General features: G+C 31.0%; 3 protein-coding genes across 3 annotated transcripts; all 3 read left to right on the top strand.

Moving 5' to 3' along the window:
• Nucleotides 1-2,159: 2,159 nt before the first annotated feature.
• On the top strand, nucleotides 2,160-3,781 carry LOC122603023 (putative ubiquitin-conjugating enzyme E2 39). Its single transcript, XM_043775635.1, has 7 exons — nucleotides 2,160-2,189; nucleotides 2,285-2,573; nucleotides 2,710-2,793; nucleotides 2,882-3,021; nucleotides 3,128-3,227; nucleotides 3,278-3,426; nucleotides 3,584-3,781. Exons 1-7 carry the CDS (start codon nucleotides 2,160-2,162, stop codon nucleotides 3,779-3,781), a joined length of 990 nt encoding a protein of 329 aa, XP_043631570.1.
• Nucleotides 3,782-4,432: 651 nt separating this feature from the next.
• Nucleotides 4,433-5,047, top strand: LOC122603024. The gene is made up of 3 exons (XM_043775636.1): nucleotides 4,433-4,521; nucleotides 4,630-4,884; nucleotides 4,967-5,047. The coding sequence occupies exons 1-3, from the start codon at nucleotides 4,468-4,470 to the stop codon at nucleotides 5,045-5,047; spliced, it is 390 nt and encodes a 129-aa protein (XP_043631571.1). The 5' UTR covers nucleotides 4,433-4,467.
• A 368-nt stretch (nucleotides 5,048-5,415) lies between these two features.
• LOC122602671 (probable ubiquitin-conjugating enzyme E2 25) lies at nucleotides 5,416-5,940 on the top strand. Its single transcript, XM_043775264.1, has 2 exons — nucleotides 5,416-5,635; nucleotides 5,726-5,940. The coding sequence occupies exons 1-2, from the start codon at nucleotides 5,429-5,431 to the stop codon at nucleotides 5,876-5,878; spliced, it is 360 nt and encodes a 119-aa protein (XP_043631199.1). The 5' UTR covers nucleotides 5,416-5,428; the 3' UTR covers nucleotides 5,879-5,940.
• Nucleotides 5,941-18,440: the final 12,500 nt, after the last annotated feature.

Below are 18,440 nucleotides of genomic sequence, written 5' to 3' on the forward strand. Positions count from 1 at the left end.
ATTCATTGTTATTTCGATATTAACTTGAATTTTTATCTACGAAAGTCCATGTTTTCATGTATCATTCGAATGTTAAAATTCGACCCATTCAGTTTGGGGAATTTGAAATATATATTCAATATTGAAAAGCCATTGTGTCACTGATTGTATCGAGTAACAATAATTGGAACATCTTAGTTAAAATCTTACTAACAATATTCATATGTATTCCCAAGAAAGTCCAGTTAGCGAGGTTAAACACTTAAATTAGCGTCCTTGAGCATTAGCTCAATGGTTGAAAGACCATCCCATTCATGAGGTCTTGAGTTTTAAGCCTTGGGAGTTCAAATCTAAAGGGTCAGGGTTTACTCCTATAAATCGTTGTGCCTTCGGGCTTATTAGTAGGGGGTTTTCTCCCATCGGGTATTTGAAATAGGTACTTTTACTTCGAGCGGTTAAGACAACGTATGTTAGACCTCTCGCTGTCGAATCGCGACACGAAGTTTTTAGCGAAATTCTCCTTTAAAAAACACACTTAAATTAGCATTCAAAGTCAGAACTAGGGGTACCAAAAACTGAAAAAATCATGAAAACTGAAAAATTCAAACCGAAAAAACTAAATAGTTTTTGCTTTTGATTTTCTTAAAATCGAAGGTTTTGGTTCGGTTTTGGTTTCATATGAAAAACCGAACCGAACCAAATTTTATATTGTTTACGTTATTTTTATATGAGAAAAGTGAGTATGGGGCTGTTATGCACCTAACTTGGGTGAAAAACCCCTCACATACCAATAGTTTAATATTTTTAATAGGGAATTGATATTTGTACCAAAACTGCTGATTAATTTACCAAACTGTACAACATTTAGAACATACGGTACATGTATTTAATGCATAACTTTGGTAGCTTAATCAATATAAATGGTATAAATATCATCCCTATTTTTAATAACATGATTTTTATTGTTTTAAAAAAGGTATGTGATTCCCTTCACCCTTTTTATATTTATATATTTTTATTATTCATTGTTGCTAAATATGTTAATAAATTTGATTTGTTAGTGTACAAAACAATATCAAGTTATCAACTGTGATTCAAGTGAAAATACATGACAAAATTGATTCAGTTTAATAAACTGCATATTGAAAGAAGACATTAAAGATAGAATTAGTTATATATGAAATTTGTTTGAATTAAAAACTTGAAGTTTGTTTTTTTTATGGATTTAATGTCATTGTTTTATTTTGTTATTGATATTGTTTGTAAAAGTTATTGAAGTTGCAGTCTAACCATAGGGTATAAACTTTAAACTTTTCAAACCCAAGTTGTCTTAAACCAACAATTGGTTAAAAAACTGACAAAACAAAAAAACGAACCGAAATAAATCAAACCAAAAAAATTGGACCGAAAAAATCAAAACCCAATAACTTTAAACTGAATTATAATGGTTTAATTTTCGTTTTTAAAGCAAAATCAAACCAAACCGAACCATATTCACCCTAGTCAAAACCTATGAGATTTAATAATTGACCGAGAGTTCCGTGTTCTCGAAAATATTGACTTCATCTTCTGATATGTGATTCCAGCCTATGCCTATGCATTATATATACATAAATTGAAAACCCCCTAAAATTTTTTTAAAAATATAAAAATACATATACACTCTCCCATCCATTGCATGATAAACAACCCTTGCGCAATGCTTTCATAATCACGTTAAGTTTTCTTCATTAATCTATTATTATCATATCTAATGATTTTTTTTAGTAGATTGAGTAACATGTATGTAGAAAAACAAGTAAGTTCACTACGTAATGATTAGATCATCATTTCTGCATATGTCTGTGCATATAAACTATTACCTGACGATAGACGTTCGTCGTTCAACATGCCGTCTAATAAAGATCACGTTAGTAACAAGCCCAGCAGGCCAATCTCCCATGTAGTTAGTAGTAATATGAAAAAAAAAAAAAAAAAAAAAAGTTTTGATATATAAGAACCGAAAGAATGCAAAGGGAAAAGCATAACCCTCATCATCAGTAGTCATCACACCTTCAATTTAATTTAATTTAATTATTATAACTTTTATTCTTTATTATATTAATAATATTATACTAGTATAGTTTTGATATATGATACATATATTATTGTACTTGTATATTCTGGACAGGTTTGCTGACATGGATACAGTGATATCATATGTAAAGAAGGTATCCTTTCTATTCTCTGTCTCTGTTTATAAATTTTTTTAATAATTCCTTTTTTTTTTTTTGCATATCTTATTTATTATTGTTGTTACATGCAGCGAGTGCCTAAATTTGCGGATGATCCTCACCCTCTTGAGAGACTTACTGTTGGATGGGAAGAGACTAAACGAAAGTATGGCGAAGGAGTTGAGGTTGTCACCAGCCATTGTCCTTATCCTTGTGTTGTTGATAAGGTTCTCATCGAGGCGGGTACAAAACTCGAAAGGAATCAACCTGTTGTTCGCGTGAAGGCTCTTGTTCCTTCAACTTTCACCTCACAGTTGGATGTATCTGAATCCGTTAAATTGAAGTATAAAAAGTCTCTCGAGGAGAAATCACGTGTCGTTGGTGTTTATCCCATCCAAGATGTATAGTAATGCCTGATCAACTTAGCCCCCGCCGCTTGATTATGGACAACAAGATGCTATCGGAAACTTTAAGACGTTTGATACTGTCACTGATCATTCCGATCATCTTTTTTCAGCATACGCCCCCCCTGCATTGCAACAGCCAGACTGGGTTAAAACACTTCAGGAAGACTGGAGAATTCTTGACCAACATTTGCCTAGTATATTTTTTTGTTACCAATTAATCATAATCAAGTCTCCCGGATTATTACTAGTCCAATAAGATGTTTCTTTCTTCCTTTTTTTCAGATACTATCTTTGTCAGGGTTTATGAAAAGAGGATGGATCTTTTGAGAGCTGCAATTGTTGGACCGGATGGGACTCCTTATCAGGGCGGTCTCTTCTTCTTCGATTTTCACTTCCCTAACGACTATCCTAATAGTCCTCCTGTATGTCATCCTCATCCTCTTATAGTTACTACGTGTTGTGTATGTTCTGGTTAGTCTGGCTTATTTGATTGAGTGTTTCTTTTCTTTTTTTGGTGTTTTGTTTCAGCTTGTGCGTTATCGCTCTGGTGGTCTCGGTATCAATCCAAATCTGAAAATGTGTGGTGAAGTCTGCCTGAGCCTTTTCGATACAACTTCAAGAGAAGAACGTTTGTGGTTCCCTGGCACAAGTATTCTCCAATTTCTGGTTTGCATACAGACCCTGATTTTAACCCAAAGCCTTTCTTCAACTCTTGTGAACGTATGAGAGGCCTTGTCAATGGCGAATATCCTGCATTGCTATACAACGAGAATACTATTGTAAAATCCCTCGTGACATTGGCGCATACCATGAACAAACCTCCCAAGGTAAGACTTTTCCTCCTTTTTTTTTTCCTAACCTACTTGTTTCGTATGGTTAAACTAATTAAGCTAGATGTCGTTACTCGTTGGATGACGCAGAACGCCAGAACTTTGAGGATTTGGTGGTTGGGCACTTTCGCAAGCTTATATGGAAGGTCTACAGTTTGGGTGTCTTGTTGGTGATTACAACCGTACCTCACTTGAGTTCAAGAATGAGGTGGCATCATGCATTAAGCCCCTTGTAGATGCATTTAACAAAATCGGAGCAAATGAAACTCAAGAATTCCTTAATCTAATTCAAGAGACTAACGTTGCGATTGACGACATGGATGATGGAGTGAACAAAAAGAGGAAAGTATAATAAATTATTTCCTTTCCCTTAATTATATGGTCTACTTTCTCAATCCTGGGAGTGCAATATGGGAATATACAACACACTTTTTTTTCAAGGGAAATTTAATTTGTAAACATAGCAAAAAAATGCCTTGTGCTGGATGATGTCTCTTGTATTAGTTTTCATGTTTCTCTGATTTGTGTGATTTTTTAATTAATGAATATTTGCCAGGTTGTCGTTGATGAAGACCACCTTAATGAAGCAGCAAACAAAAAGATCAAGGTACAAGTTTTCTTTATTTCTTTCCAAACATATGTATCAAAGGTCTCTTGTTACTTTATATGTTTCGGCAATAATCTTGCTCAGCGCACTTGAAGGACTTGTCGATTCTCTGTTTCTGAGGGTGCCGTCTTTTACTTTTGGAATATCTGGCTTGCATAACAACAGCTCTTCTCAAACTTTTTATCTTATCTTAGTTTGATCAAGTGATTAATAGCTTTTGCCTTATTGTTAGCCGTTAAAAATTGTTCGCTTGCTGTTACTTAAATCGCCATTTACAAACCACTACTTATTTAAAAAGTGACAGTTTTTTCCATCACTAGTTGCAGGACGGTGACGCATGTCATGATGGTTCAGACTATCATTATGATGTGCCTTTGAACATTAGGTCTTACATTCCTTGCTCGGTGGTTAAGGTGCTAGTCAAAGATGGAATGAAACTCGAGCCGGGGCAGCCTTTGTATGTCAAAGATATATTGGGACTGGAGGTCTGAATTCCAATCATAAAACCATCCATCCTCCGTTTAATATGGTCCTCTTTAAACTATACAAATTTATCTTGTGTATGTTTTGTGTGTTGTTTTATGGTCTTTTAGGACTTTGATAGGCTCAAGGAGACGAGACCAGAATCAGCGGCTCATAGGATTTTGGAGCTAAACCATAGTTCAAGTGTTGGTATTTTTTCTATGGAAGATGTGCTAATGGACCAGGAGGGTGCTGATCCTGATAGCAGACCATTGGCAGGGCTTGCAAAAGATGAAGTTCTGACAAGGTATAAAAACTTCAACAAGTTTGCAGTTGTAATGGACCATGCGGATCATTTTTTTTGGGCAAATCCTGAAATGAACCAGGTACCTGTGTATCGTGCCACTATTATCTTTCATCACTTCATACACATTCATCTATATATCTATATATATATATATATTTCAGCTGCCAGAAAACTTGGCTGGCAAGATAAACGAAGAGTTGTGGAACAGTTACCTGGTATGCTGCAGATATCTAAGCATGTAATTTAATTAAGCTCAATGATTGACATCGGGGTTATGGTTTACAGAGACCATATATGTCAGGGCTTATAAGTCAAGGATGGATCTTTTAACAGCGGTAATTGTTGGACCACGGGGGACTCCTTATCATGGGGGTCTCTTTTTCTTTGACGTGTGTTTCCCGAGCAACTATCCTGATAGCCCGCCTGTATGTCATTCTCTCCGTCTTCTTATGTCTAGCTACTCGAGGCTAATTACATGTCAATTAATTAGATATAAACATATTGAATGAATTGTGTTTCAGCTTGTGCATTATCACTCTGGTGGTCTGGGTATCAATCCAAATCTGTTCAACAGTGGTGAGGTTCGTTTGAAGCTGCCTACTAAAACCGGTGGATGGGAATTGATGTGGGTGCCTGGCACTACGACTATGCTCCAACTTTTGGTCTCTATACAGAATCAGATTTTGAAGGCCGGTCCGTTGTTCAATGAACCTGCATATGCCACTTTGAAAGGCTCCTCTTACGGAGAATATGCTTCGTTCCTATACAATGAGACTGCTTGGATAAAATCACTAAAAACAATGATGTATATCATGAACAGACCACTCAAGGTAAGATTTTGAGTTTTCTTTTTTTCAATCTTTCAATTTCCTTCTTCAACATACATGTTTTTTAATTAGATGTTGTACGTTGGATGACAGAACTTTGAGGAATTTGTGGCTCTTCATTTTCGCGTTTGTGCTCGTAAGATTCTTCTTTTGCCACGCAAAAAGAAGCTCTATACAAGCACGTTCAGGAAAGATTTCTATGCTTGCATTGATCTACTTAATGCTGCATTTAAGAAAACCACTTGAAAGACAAAAGAATATTACTCCTAAATACTTGTGGGGTAATCTTGTTATGGTTGACTGCTAAATACTTGCATCTTGGGTGGATGGATGATAGATAACCATATATCCGTATAAAATTAGGATTATTATTACTACTTAATTGTTTTGTGCTATTATTACTATTACTGTATTATTTTTTGAACAGTGAGTTATTATTATAATTAAACGTCACTTCTATTATAAATTTATAAACTTTATAAGAAATGAGTGGAAAGTCGAGATACTATTTTAACACCCTTTGGACACCCACTTTTTTAGCTACACGAAACTAGTCCTCCTAAATGTATAAGCGGCAACATGTGTTCCAATTGTTTTCCCAAATGCCAACTTTATTTTAAATGAATCAGATTGGTTCTTTCAGCCTACCATTATTATTTGTGTATGAGTCAAGTTATCATTCATATTTCAATAATAACTTGAGTTTTGATCTAACGGAATCCATGTTTTTCATGTATCATATCAAAGGTTCAAATTTGACCCATTTGGTTTGGGGTAGTAGAAATACCCATCAAAAACTGAAAAACATTGTGCACATTGATTTTATGTTGGATAACAATCAGGTTTTGCACATTGATTTTATGTTGGATAACAATCAAGTTTCCTGGGTCAATAGTGGCTGTGGCATGATTTTAATAAAGCCAGTTCAAAAAATTTTTGCGATGGAATAAAACTGGAGAGAAAAAGAATGTTTATGGGTAACGAATAGACGTGAAAACGAAAAAACAAAAAGAAAATTATGAAAAAGAAAATAAAAATGTGCATGTCTTGCGTAAAGTTATTTTATGTCATTTCATCAATTAATATTTAATTCGCTTTAAATTTGTATGGGTAGTTTTGGTATCTAGAAAAGATGATATTGTAAGATTTTTATCTTAGAGCCACCGAACAGTTTTATGATACTAACAAGTGTAAAATTAAACTACAAAATCTAATTACTATAGTCTGGGGTTGCCAATTACCTTAAAATTGATCAAATACTAAGAAATAGTACTAAAAATATAGAGTTTTATAGAAATTGTGAGGTTGCCATAAACATCCGTGGTCACTGCATAGCTCTTCCACTAGTTGTATATGCAATTAGTATCATTAAAAGCATCATTTTTTGGCCTAGGCGATGCTCAATCGGAGACTGCTTTGTTATATATTTGATTATGGTATGTTTCCGTGAAGTAATGAAATTCGTATTTATAGGGAACAGATAGGGTAGAGAATTTTTCAAGTTACCCTAACATGAAATCAAGGGTCAAGTTTTAAAAATGATCTTTAAATCTTGGCCCTTGATTTTCATTCAATGGTTTAGATTTTCTTAACTTGAGTCAAGTTGAGAAATTAACTTGAGAGAATACTCTCCCGACGGATAGATGGTAGAAAAGAAAAAAACATTAGAAAAGATCATGAAGAGAAAATTAAAATCTAACGTAAAGTTAACTTATTTCATTTCATGTAGCTCACATATAATTCTCACTTACTATTAAAAGACTTCTTGGTATTTAGAGACCTTTAGGTCTTAGGTTGAAATTGAGATGTGAGCAAAATGATTTTTTAGGCTAAAAACAGAGATTCTTTTGAAAAAAACCATGTTTAATTTTAAATTCGAATTGGGGTAAAGAAATAAGATATTGTTTTTTAGATTATCTTACAAGATAATACTACTTTTATAAATTGTTTAATAAAAGTGGAAGTCAAGATTTTAAAACAAATATTGAATTGTAACCTTAGATCAAATGGGTGACATCATGTACTTAACATGTATTAATTAATATTAGTTAATAACATATATAAAAGTTACGCATTATACATGATACTTTAATTTATTACTATGTGATTTTAAATTAAGAGATAAGTTTTACTTTTAGTACTTTTTGGTAGATATTTATAATAAATATAAAAATCCATTCATTTAATAAATTATTTTATTTAATGAATGATTATATGACATTATTTTTTAGATCAATTATATGTAAATAAATATCAAAATATATACGATAAATATTACATTATAGTCCATATGAATAAATAATCATTGTATATAAGAAAAAAAGTAGGAGAAGTAATATAGCAATATATATATATATATATATATATAGCAAAAGATACATGCATCACTAACAAGTATTTACTACAAATCTATAATATATTTCGTCCAAATCATTTTTTTAAGGTGAATTTTGCTTGAAATTTTGTGGCCGTGATTCAATAGCGGGAGTTTTAGCATACGTTTTGATTTAACTAGGTCCGCGTGAGAGAGCTTTTTCGAAATAGAAATGTCTATATCAAATACCCGATGAGGAAAAAACCTTACAAATCGTCCGAATGCACAACAATTAAAAAATATAAACCCTTGTCTCTTCTAAGATTTGAACCTGGGGTTACCAGACCCAAATCCCTTCATTAAAGAATTGTCTTGCCACTGTGGTTTTACCTTAGTGACCGTATAAATCATCTATATATGTAAATGAAAATTACAAGCTACAAGCCAATACAATTCCTTACACATATATGTCTTTTTTTATTTATTTTCATGTGTGCATATATCTTACAAATATGTAAGGTATTTAATTTACACTTGTATAATGTATATAATTAAACATGTACATATTATTTCAAAATTTTTTTATTAGAAATAAAAGATGCAAAAAGGAAAAACATGGTGAAAAAATATTATAAAACTACTTTTCTTTGTTTAAGCCCCTTTTTTTTTTTTGAACATTACCCTATATGTATGTATAAGGTTAAAACCATGCACGCTTTAGTTATACTATAACGTTTCTTTTCTCTATAATTCTAATTATATTATTAAAAAACTTAATACTCTCGTTATTCCTTGGGAAAATAATGTAGTAAGAATTAAAATCGAAAACTTTTACTCGTAATATATTATTTCTATGAAAACAATGGTTCCGGTGTCCACTTGACTTTCACTGTGTGTTCATAAATGTTTGTGTGTGCTCATGGAAGAGGATGTGTGGTCAACACTGATGGAGTGAAGCTTTGTTTTAGATTGGTTACCTAGCTGCTGTCACTGTGATCTCTTCCCCCGTTTTCCTGCTTTATGTTTGCCCAAATGTCAAACTTTATTTTATATAAATTGGTATACTTATTAGTTCTTTCAGCCTACCTTTTTCTTTTTTGTGTGTGTAAGAATCAAGTTGTCATTCATTATTATTTTTCAAAATTAACTTGATTTTTGATCTTACGTAATCCATGCTTTTAATTTAGCATTGCAAAGGTTCAAATATGACCCATTTGGTTTCGGGTATTAAAAATCTATATCTAGAACTGAAAAACCATTGTGCTTATTGATTTTGTGTTGGATGACAATCATGTTTTCTGGGTCCCATAGTGGTTGTGTCATTGGCTAATTTTCTTAATTCATTAACTTAACAATCATCCTAATTTATTAGATAGTAACATGTAAAAATTGGATATTAAAAAAGAGACTAAGTAAAATCTATTTGTCACAATTTTAAGGTTTTAAAAGGATTTTTAGGATAATGTTTAAGAGGATCAATCACTTTAAAGTCAGATTATGAAAATTTGCGAAATATGAGATAATAAAATAACATGATAGATAGGTAAACTAGTTTTAGAAAATTTATTAATAAGTTTAACGTTTATTTATAAACAGGGAAAGTTTATATATATATTTATTATTTATTTACTTATAAACCATTTATGCTTTACTACTTTTTCTAAGATTTTGAAAATCTCAAAATCTCATTATTCTTTTATTTAACGAGGGTTGGTGCCCGCACGTTACGACGGTTAAACGGTGATGTTAATACAAATTAGTGAGGCTGAGAAATAGATATGCGTGTGTGTAAATAGGAAGGAGGGAAAGAAGTTATGGTGTGTTAGATCATGGTAGGATATTTGTCTGATTGTATTTAAAGATATAGAATTAGAAGTACTGTGTGAATTAATCTATAACATCTATCTTTAGCTTCTAAAATAGCTATAGTCCCCTTTTGCTTTAATAATCTTAACTATTCGTCGTTGCTGCATTTGGCACCGCCTCTCGCATTACCGCCACACGTGGTCGTTGTGTCACTTCCGTCGCTTTACACGGGTACCCTCTAGTTGCGTATAAACAGGGTTGTTAGTAATGGGTGTCCTTAATTCAAAGCTTTGAGTTGTCTTCTTTTCCGAGTTGAAACGAAATAGCAGCGTATATCCGTCCATGTGAGGTTAACCTATTTGGTAGAGCTTTTTGCCTTTTAAAGTAAAGACCAATGTTCAATCTTTTACATGACATAATTTAGTTATATTTGAAATAGTTTAGCAGTATTTAGATGTAAAATAAAAATTAATAACTGCATTTATATCTGACATACATTAATTCTGTCAAAATACCAATTGCTATCCAATATTTGAAGAACTTAACCATGAAAATATTAATTACTTTGATTATTTATTATTATATTATTTTGTATTATATTTTGGTAAAAGATTATATATATGAGAAAAATAAAAAATAAAAAATACGCTCTTTTCATAAATAGTTTATTAATCAATCTATAGCCCAACATGCCAAAAAGTATGTGTGGCCTAAAAACGTGGAAAGGAGAGATAGAGTGTGGAAATACAAAATTATCCCTCACGTACAAGTCACGTGGGGGTGACTCATAGATGGCCGTCATGGTCAAGCATGGTCTGAGTGCAGTTTTGTAAACCTTGGGTATGATAGTCGTAATTTAAATCTAAGAGATATGAAAACGGTGATTTTGAGCAAACTATGTGTACCATTTGAGTAATTTACTCTTGATTATAAGGAGAAACATGAAGTAAGATGAGAAAGAAATGGAAATATTGCAACATAATTAACTTTTTTTTTTTTGGTTAACATAGGAAACTATAATGACAAAGGACATTGTTTATACATGATGCTCCAAAACATGTACTTGGATGTCGCTCGTCGCAAGATTGATAACAACCATCCTCCGTGCAAACTTTTAAATCAATATCTTCTTGGCAAACTTTGATGCGTGACTCCATACCTGTGAAATTCGAAACGCATTATAATTTGATACAAGTTATATATGCACCATTCAAATGATACTAGTAAAAGTAAAGTCTAGAAAAGGTTTTCTCATACTAGCAACCAATCATCTTTCCTCATAAATATTAATTATAATGTCTGATACCTACTAAATAATTGTAAGACTTTAAAAATTGTGGGAGATAAAGTTTATCTCCCCCAATATCTCTCCCCAGAGTCTATGAAAAAGGGGACTCATTATATTAAAAACTACTCACTTACACTCTTTTCTTTAATTTTTGTTAATGGAGAAAGCAAAGAGAAGAGTAACAAATAAGCTCAATTTTGAGAAGAAAAATATTGGAATAATTTATACCTTAACTTATATATAAGGAATTTGCTATGTGTGTGTTTTTCTCATATAATTCAAAGAGTTTCTTGATTGCCCAATTATTAGACACATAACAAATCAAAAATAACATAAACTTGTCAAAACCTTCATAGAAGGGTTGGTCATAGGGGGTTGCTATCAAGGTTCATCATATGTGTGAATTGAGGGTTCGAATCTTGGGGTCGGTTGCCCCCTTGAATATATCCTAAGATTATAACCACTAACTAATTAGCGGTAAAAAGAATTTTACCATACACATATTTTCCTAACTATATATAGTGTGTTCCGAATGATTTAAACCTCTACTGTGTAGTTATGGGTAACCTAATTACACTTTGGTACTAGGTGACTAAAGGTTTCTGGAAACATTACTTATTTAGTGTTCCTCTTCCAATTTAAGTTTTAGTTGAGTGGTAGAGGTTTTGCAACTTTTTTTAACATTGGTGGATTAGTAATATATATTGGTAGTATAGATTTAGAAATAGATATTCCCTGATAATAAAAACTTCAATGTTTTTCTTTTTAACAAATTTTGTCATGTAAAAATAAGAGCATATATTAAGTTTTGTCATGTAAAAGTCCAACAATAGATACATCCGAGTTCTTTCCGGAACCTCACGCCCCCTTGGGAGCAAAATGGGCGAGTAGGTCCGGTTTTATCGGAACCGTACGTAGAAGAGCATAGGTTTTATTTATATGTAAACCTATAAACCTAACATAAATCTTTTCATTTTTGAAAGAAATTAAAAGAAATTACCTGTTACCATAACAAATAGAAGAGACATTGTGACAGCAATGGAGTTTGTCATGTTATTACTTCTGTGATTAGTTTCTAGATTGATTTTATGAATTGTATTTGGGGTTATCACCTAAATGATTTTGACATATATAAGGGATGGGAAATGACAAATGTACCACACACCATTACTATACATCATATACTATATTGTTTGTTATCAGGGATGGATTTATTATGGGGGCAGCGGGTCAGCTGCCTCACTTAAATCTTAGTACAATGTATTTTTTAAAAATTTAAATGGTATATTTGTAATTTTTTTAAAAAAATAAGAAAAAATAAATAGGAAATACATACAAATATTATATTCATTGTCATAAGCTTATTCTTTGGAAGTCATTGGTAATCGAAACATTAATTTTGAGATAGATCTTCCCATTGAGAGAATATAAAACTTGAGTTATTTTAATTCTTAATAGAAAGAATTAAGAAAGTTCAAAGAAAAAGCTTTCTTTGTTTGGATATATTAATGTGTAATACATTACTAGTGTAGTTGTTTATAGAAAAATTATTCTCTTTTAAAATATTTCATATATTTATCACAAACAACTAATTATGATACTCAAAATAGTTATGCAGGAAAGGTATACATATACAAGCTAATTATTTCATAAAAGTATGTTTTTCGGGATTTTTGCATTATGGTTGAATATGTTTTCATTTAATAACACCTTGTCCGGCATGTGTGGTCTTTATTTATTAACAAAAATTGTTATTTTTAAATACTAGTGTTATAGTGGGAAACAAAATTCTTTTGAGAGTCAGTTTTCTATTAACGAGCTAGGGCTCAATTTTTTTACATTGTCGTATAAAGGACTCTTATAAATGTGACAAACAACTTTTAAAATTTACCCATCGTAAAAAAAAATTATAGCTCCGAATTTGTCTGTTATAATAATTGTATATTATGGTACATTAATAAAAATAAATGGTACAAATATTATCAAGATTCGTAAACATTTAAATTTACTTTTCATTTAATGTTCGTAATAATTATAATAGATATGACATGATCTTCATATTTAATTTCACCAAAAGTTTATTGTTAAATGTCACATACTTCTTTTAAGAACGAAAAATTATTATATTGTTACTTTTAACTTACCCCATTTATTCACTCTATAAATGTGGGAAATTACTTAAACCCTGGTGGAATCTTTCAAAGTCAACGGGTATGGTACTTACGCAAGACGGTAGCGATGGTGAGGAAGGTGGTCTAGTGGTGTCGGTGATGGTGCTATTGGTGGTGGTGGCAGTGTCAAGTGGTGTTGGTTGATGTAATTGTGATTGTGAAAATTTTTAGAAGATAAAAGCTTAAAGTGTTAATTATTAAATTAAAAGTTTAAAATGTAAATAAATATATTAATGGTAAAATATAAAAAGTCAAGGGCATTTTTGGTAATTCAAATGTAAAATTACCTAAAATAAAAATTGGCCTTTACAGCTTTACTTTATAAGGGAATAGAGATAGAAATAGAGATACTCTTATCAATGGGCAACCAACTCCATTAGCTTAAGCGTCAAATATCTTAATAAACTTATGTAATATATAACGAGCATAATACCCGCACGTTGCGGTAGAATTTTATTTTAGGAGTGACAATTTGTTATAAGGGTAGATACAGTAATTCAGTGTTGTAGTGTACGAAGGACCATTTTGAAAACCATATATATAGTGAAAGGGGTTTTTTGGAAAAAAAAAAATATATGCTTAATTTTTTAAGACATACCATAAATAAAACTTCAAAATACTTTATAAGAGAGTATAGATATAGATATAAATATGAAATATTACTAATCGTTATTTCATATATTATCGTAAAAATATTAGATCTATTTATGATTCAATGAAAATTGGTAACAAAAAGATGAAGTCGGTAACTATGTTACATTCGTAATAAATAAATTATTTAGGAACACAACAAAAAATAATATACATTTTTGGACAACCATATTCATAAAGCATAACATGTTTCTGGTTAAACCAATGCAACATTTCAAGGTTAAAAATAGTACTTTATGTATTATTGTATTGCCTTTAATTGTTAATTATATATTTTAAAGTAGTTATCTAATTACAAATTATACATTTAGTTAAAAAAATATTTAGATATTAATTATAAATTATACAAGGTATTGGCAAAACCAAATAGTAATAAGGGTAGCTTGGACTACGAGTCCGCTAAATTTTTGTAGTATAATTTTTTTTTAAATAATGTATTTTTCTTTTGGTGCTACGAGTCATATAAATATGGAATACGAGTCGATCTAACTAACTTTAAACTTTCAAAAGATTTTCTTGAAAAAAACCCTTTAAAACCGTCAAAAATAGAAAAAAATATAAAAAAAAGTTCAAAATCATAACAATCTAGATGTTATCAATATTTTACGCTGATAAGAGAGCAACACAAAATATTTGTACTACGGGTAACATTTAATTCTATGTCCGCCACTATGACACGGTGTATTGATTGTACATCTTTTAAATGATGTGAATTTTATCCGTTATGACAATTTTTGGACGGAGATAAAGTTTATATAATACATATATATAACGCATCTCATATTAGATCATATGTTTTTGATAACCTAATTTTTTATAAGAACCGTGAGAAACTGCTAAATTTCATTTTGGATCATATGTTTTTTTTGTTCATTCACATGTGAAACGTTATAAAAACACATGTTGCAGAAGAAACTTTTTTTCAAAACTTTATATATAATCGTTTGTTACATGTGAACAAAAAACGTGATCAATTTATTCACATGTTCACAAAAGGCTACTTCGAAGGTTTCTTAAAAAAAGTTTCTTTTACAACATACATTTTTATATCATTTTAACATGTGAATGAAAAAAAAAACATGTGAACAAATATATATTTTAAGAGTTCTCATAGTTCTTAAAAAAATGGTTCTCAAAATAAGGAAACTATATATATATATATATTTAAAACAAGTCAATAGATCAAGATAATCATTCAACGTACTTATGTAAGATAACACCTAAAACCCAAGCTTGGGTCTTTTCATCTTCATCCTTAATCGCCTAGGTCTTTAGTTAGTGTGGTAGTGGCTTGTCGCTTGAACATTAACGCCTAGTTTGTTTTCATTCATCGATTCCTCTAAATTTAAGACCAGAACTAACTAGCTTAGAAGAACATATGTACAACCTTGGAGCTAACTTAAATTAATTAGGTAACGTATTACTTCAAATTCATCACATAAACGACCAACATCTAGGCGAATAGTCAATAACATACAGTCATATGGTTTGTAGGAACACTATCATCTTCTTGTTTTCGACTTCAACTGTTTGCCCTGCACTTTTTTTGTATGCATTTGACCAATTGTTTCACTGTTTCTAAACATGTCTTTGAGCATTTCTCGAAATTGTTTTCAATTGCCTCTCGTATAACTGGACAGACCAATATAGGTATAATGGTTCTTTATCTGTTTCCTTTTGTCCAACACCCCCATGAATATCCTTTACGTCAATTTCCCCACCGGTGTAACCAACAAACTCGGTTCTTGACTCTGCCCACTTGCACTTTGCTCTGTACTACTACTTTTTTGATTTGGTGTTTACTCTAAAACAAAACACACATGATAAAGTCAACCTCATATGTTTATAGTCATAGCACATATATTTACTCAACACATAGTGAACACGCGTAAACAAAATACGTGTGTTCAACTAGAACCCGAAGATCACATGTAAACAATCAGCAATCATTTGTATCACAAAAACGCGTGTGATACGCTTGGAAAACAAACGTGTACAACTTCTCTCACATGTGTACACCAAGAATCGGAACCTAATAAGTACACAGTCCAAACACATTTGTACCACAAAATCACAGGTGCTAGAACTGACATACAAATGTGTACACCCAATCACACATGCTTTCATACCCCATGATCACAAATAACATATACAAACACAGGTGCACACAGACACAAACATGTGTTCACCAAACCACACATACTATGTTTTTGAAGCACCTATTACCAAAGTTAAAGACTACTACCATTATTCACATATGCATTATTGGTTTTCTATCATGGTTACTCAACGTGACTGCATCTCAAAAACAGTTTGTATCATTGAATAACCAATAAACTCAATAGAAAGAACTAATTTGCAATTCTTTTGCTAACTCTTAAATTTACTCATGTATTACACACACATATGAACTAGTTAGAAAATATTCATTCTATTTACTACTCATTACATAGTGATATACTGATATAGATATACTTTCATTGGATTTATCAGACTTAGTTTAATCGATCGTCGTTTCTTTTTTATTGGTATACTTACTACCAATGAACACACCACATCAAAATAATCCGCAAATACTTGCTTTACAAAACTTACTTATAAAACATAATAAAAGAACAAAAATAAAATTACGTTAAAAAATACCTCTTTTATTTTTATTGTTAGATAATCTTGTATTTATACTCATAATTGCAACTTAGTATATCTCGAATCATGAGTTGATCAGATGATTTCGACGGATTTCCAGGTGCAGATCGCGGTTTTGTTTTAATTAGTGGATCATATTGATTATTCATATGTTTCTTTACGTGATGTGACAGTAAAAAAAATAAATTTGGTGGTTGGTGATAAATGAGGATATACATGTGTTTAATTAATTTATTATTAATTAATTAATGAGTATATAGTAATTATTTTTTAAATTCCCATAGTGCCCTTTCAGACGTCCATGTATCAATTAGAGTTACTTTATTTACCAAAATGTCATGGATGGTTAATAACCATTGATCTAACTTATTTGATGGCTGTAATTAGTTTTCGCAGTTTTCGATATTTTTTTAGTTCTCGCTTTATCTTCACTCTCTCTCTCTCTCTCTCTCTCTATATATATATATATATATATATTCAAAACAAGTCAATGGATCAAGATAATCATTCAACGTACTTATGTAAGATAACACCTAAATCCCAAGCTTGGGTCTTTTCATCTTCATCCTTAATCGCCTAGGTCTTCAGTTGGTGTGGTAGTGGCTTGTCGCTTGAACATTAACGCCTAGTTTGTTTTCATTCGTCGATTCCTCTACACCGAATATTTGTGGATGCGTAAGTTTTAACCAACCCAAAAAACTTTTCGTAGAAAAGTTCCATCTTTGTTTCATTTAGTTCTCTCTCTAGCATGGCCACATCCTATCCATAGCCTGGTTTAAGAGGCGATTAACGACCTCCATTGATTCGCCTCTTTGCTTGATATAGTTTCTATAAAAGCTTGACAATATTTCAATAATCTGTCAAAAAGATTAATGTAGGATTTTTATAGAAAAATAAGCATGTATGTAAAATAGTAATAACTTACTGAGATAGATTGGCCCCTTAATCTAGAAGGACTTGTTGATACTGTGGAAGAAGAAAGATTAGCCATAGATGTATTGAAAATATTTATAAAAGAAAAAAAATTAATTATTGAATGTATTTGAAATAAAGATCTTTGGCATGAGAAAAATAACGAAATTTTAAAATAGTGATTAGATCTGCTATTTGGAAAATATAAATAAACTTTAACAATCATGTTCATTATACATATCATTGATTTTCAAAAAAAATATACCATTCACATTGATCCTGCCAAAGTGACAATTGCTATTCACTATTTGAATAATTGAACCATACTGATTACTATCTTTTATTATTTATTATTATTACTATATTATATTGTATTATACTATACATCAATTGATAATTTGATATCTCATTCGGTAAAAGATTATAAATGAGAAAAAAAGTTAGGTCAAACCCTTCATACATAGTTTATTAAAAACCATTCTAGAGTTCAACATCCCAAAAGGTATGTATGGCTTAAGGATCGAGTTACGGGATGCAGACACTTTTTCGTAATGACAACATAAATAATTTGACAAAATATATGCTAGACAAATTGTTAATGATGTGAAAAAAGCCGTGAAACGGTTGCACGAAAATGCAACAAAAGTTATAAAAAATAGCTTATTGATTTGATGTTTTCAGGAAACACCATACGTGTATATTTTTTATTGTGACTTTTTATTTTATGTTACTTTTTATTATCTCCCTACTCTTTTCACATCTACTCTATTCATCATAAAACTAGGTTTTTTTACCTACGCGATGCATGGTTGTTGAATTGATTTTTCAAAGTTTTTAATATTTACATTGATAGTCAATAAATTTTAGTTTGGTTATCATAGTTTGAATGTGTTGTTTATTTTTGTAGCTACAATAAAATTTAAAAAAATAGAATCTTATTGTCAAAATTTACAAAATAAAAAATAAAATAATCAATTGAAAAAAAAGACATTTAAGAAAAAGTAAGAAAAACTACACATT

The sequence above is a fragment of the Erigeron canadensis genome, chromosome 6 (genome assembly GCF_010389155.1).
Source record: "Erigeron canadensis isolate Cc75 chromosome 6, C_canadensis_v1, whole genome shotgun sequence".
NCBI lineage: Eukaryota > Viridiplantae > Streptophyta > Magnoliopsida > Asterales > Asteraceae > Erigeron > Erigeron canadensis.

Coding starts and splice junctions, on each gene's coding strand:
- LOC122603023 (XM_043775635.1), top strand. CDS start 2,160: ATGGATACAGTGATATCATATGTAAAGAAG. Junction 2,794..2,881: donor TCTTGACCAACATTTGCCTA/GTATATTTTTTT, acceptor CCTTTTTTTCAG/ATACTATCTTTGTCAGGGTT. Junction 3,022..3,127: donor ACTATCCTAATAGTCCTCCT/GTATGTCATCCT, acceptor GTTTTGTTTCAG/CTTGTGCGTTATCGCTCTGG.
- LOC122602671 (XM_043775264.1), top strand. CDS start 5,429: ATGTGGGTGCCTGGCACTACGACTATGCTCCAACTTTTGGTCTCTATA. Junction 5,636..5,725: donor TCATGAACAGACCACTCAAG/GTAAGATTTTGA, acceptor GTTGGATGACAG/AACTTTGAGGAATTTGTGGC.
- LOC122603024 (XM_043775636.1), top strand. CDS start 4,468: ATGAAACTCGAGCCGGGGCAGCCTTTGTATGTCAAAGATATATTGGGA. Junction 4,522..4,629: donor AAGATATATTGGGACTGGAG/GTCTGAATTCCA, acceptor ATGGTCTTTTAG/GACTTTGATAGGCTCAAGGA. Junction 4,885..4,966: donor CAAATCCTGAAATGAACCAG/GTACCTGTGTAT, acceptor TATATATTTCAG/CTGCCAGAAAACTTGGCTGG.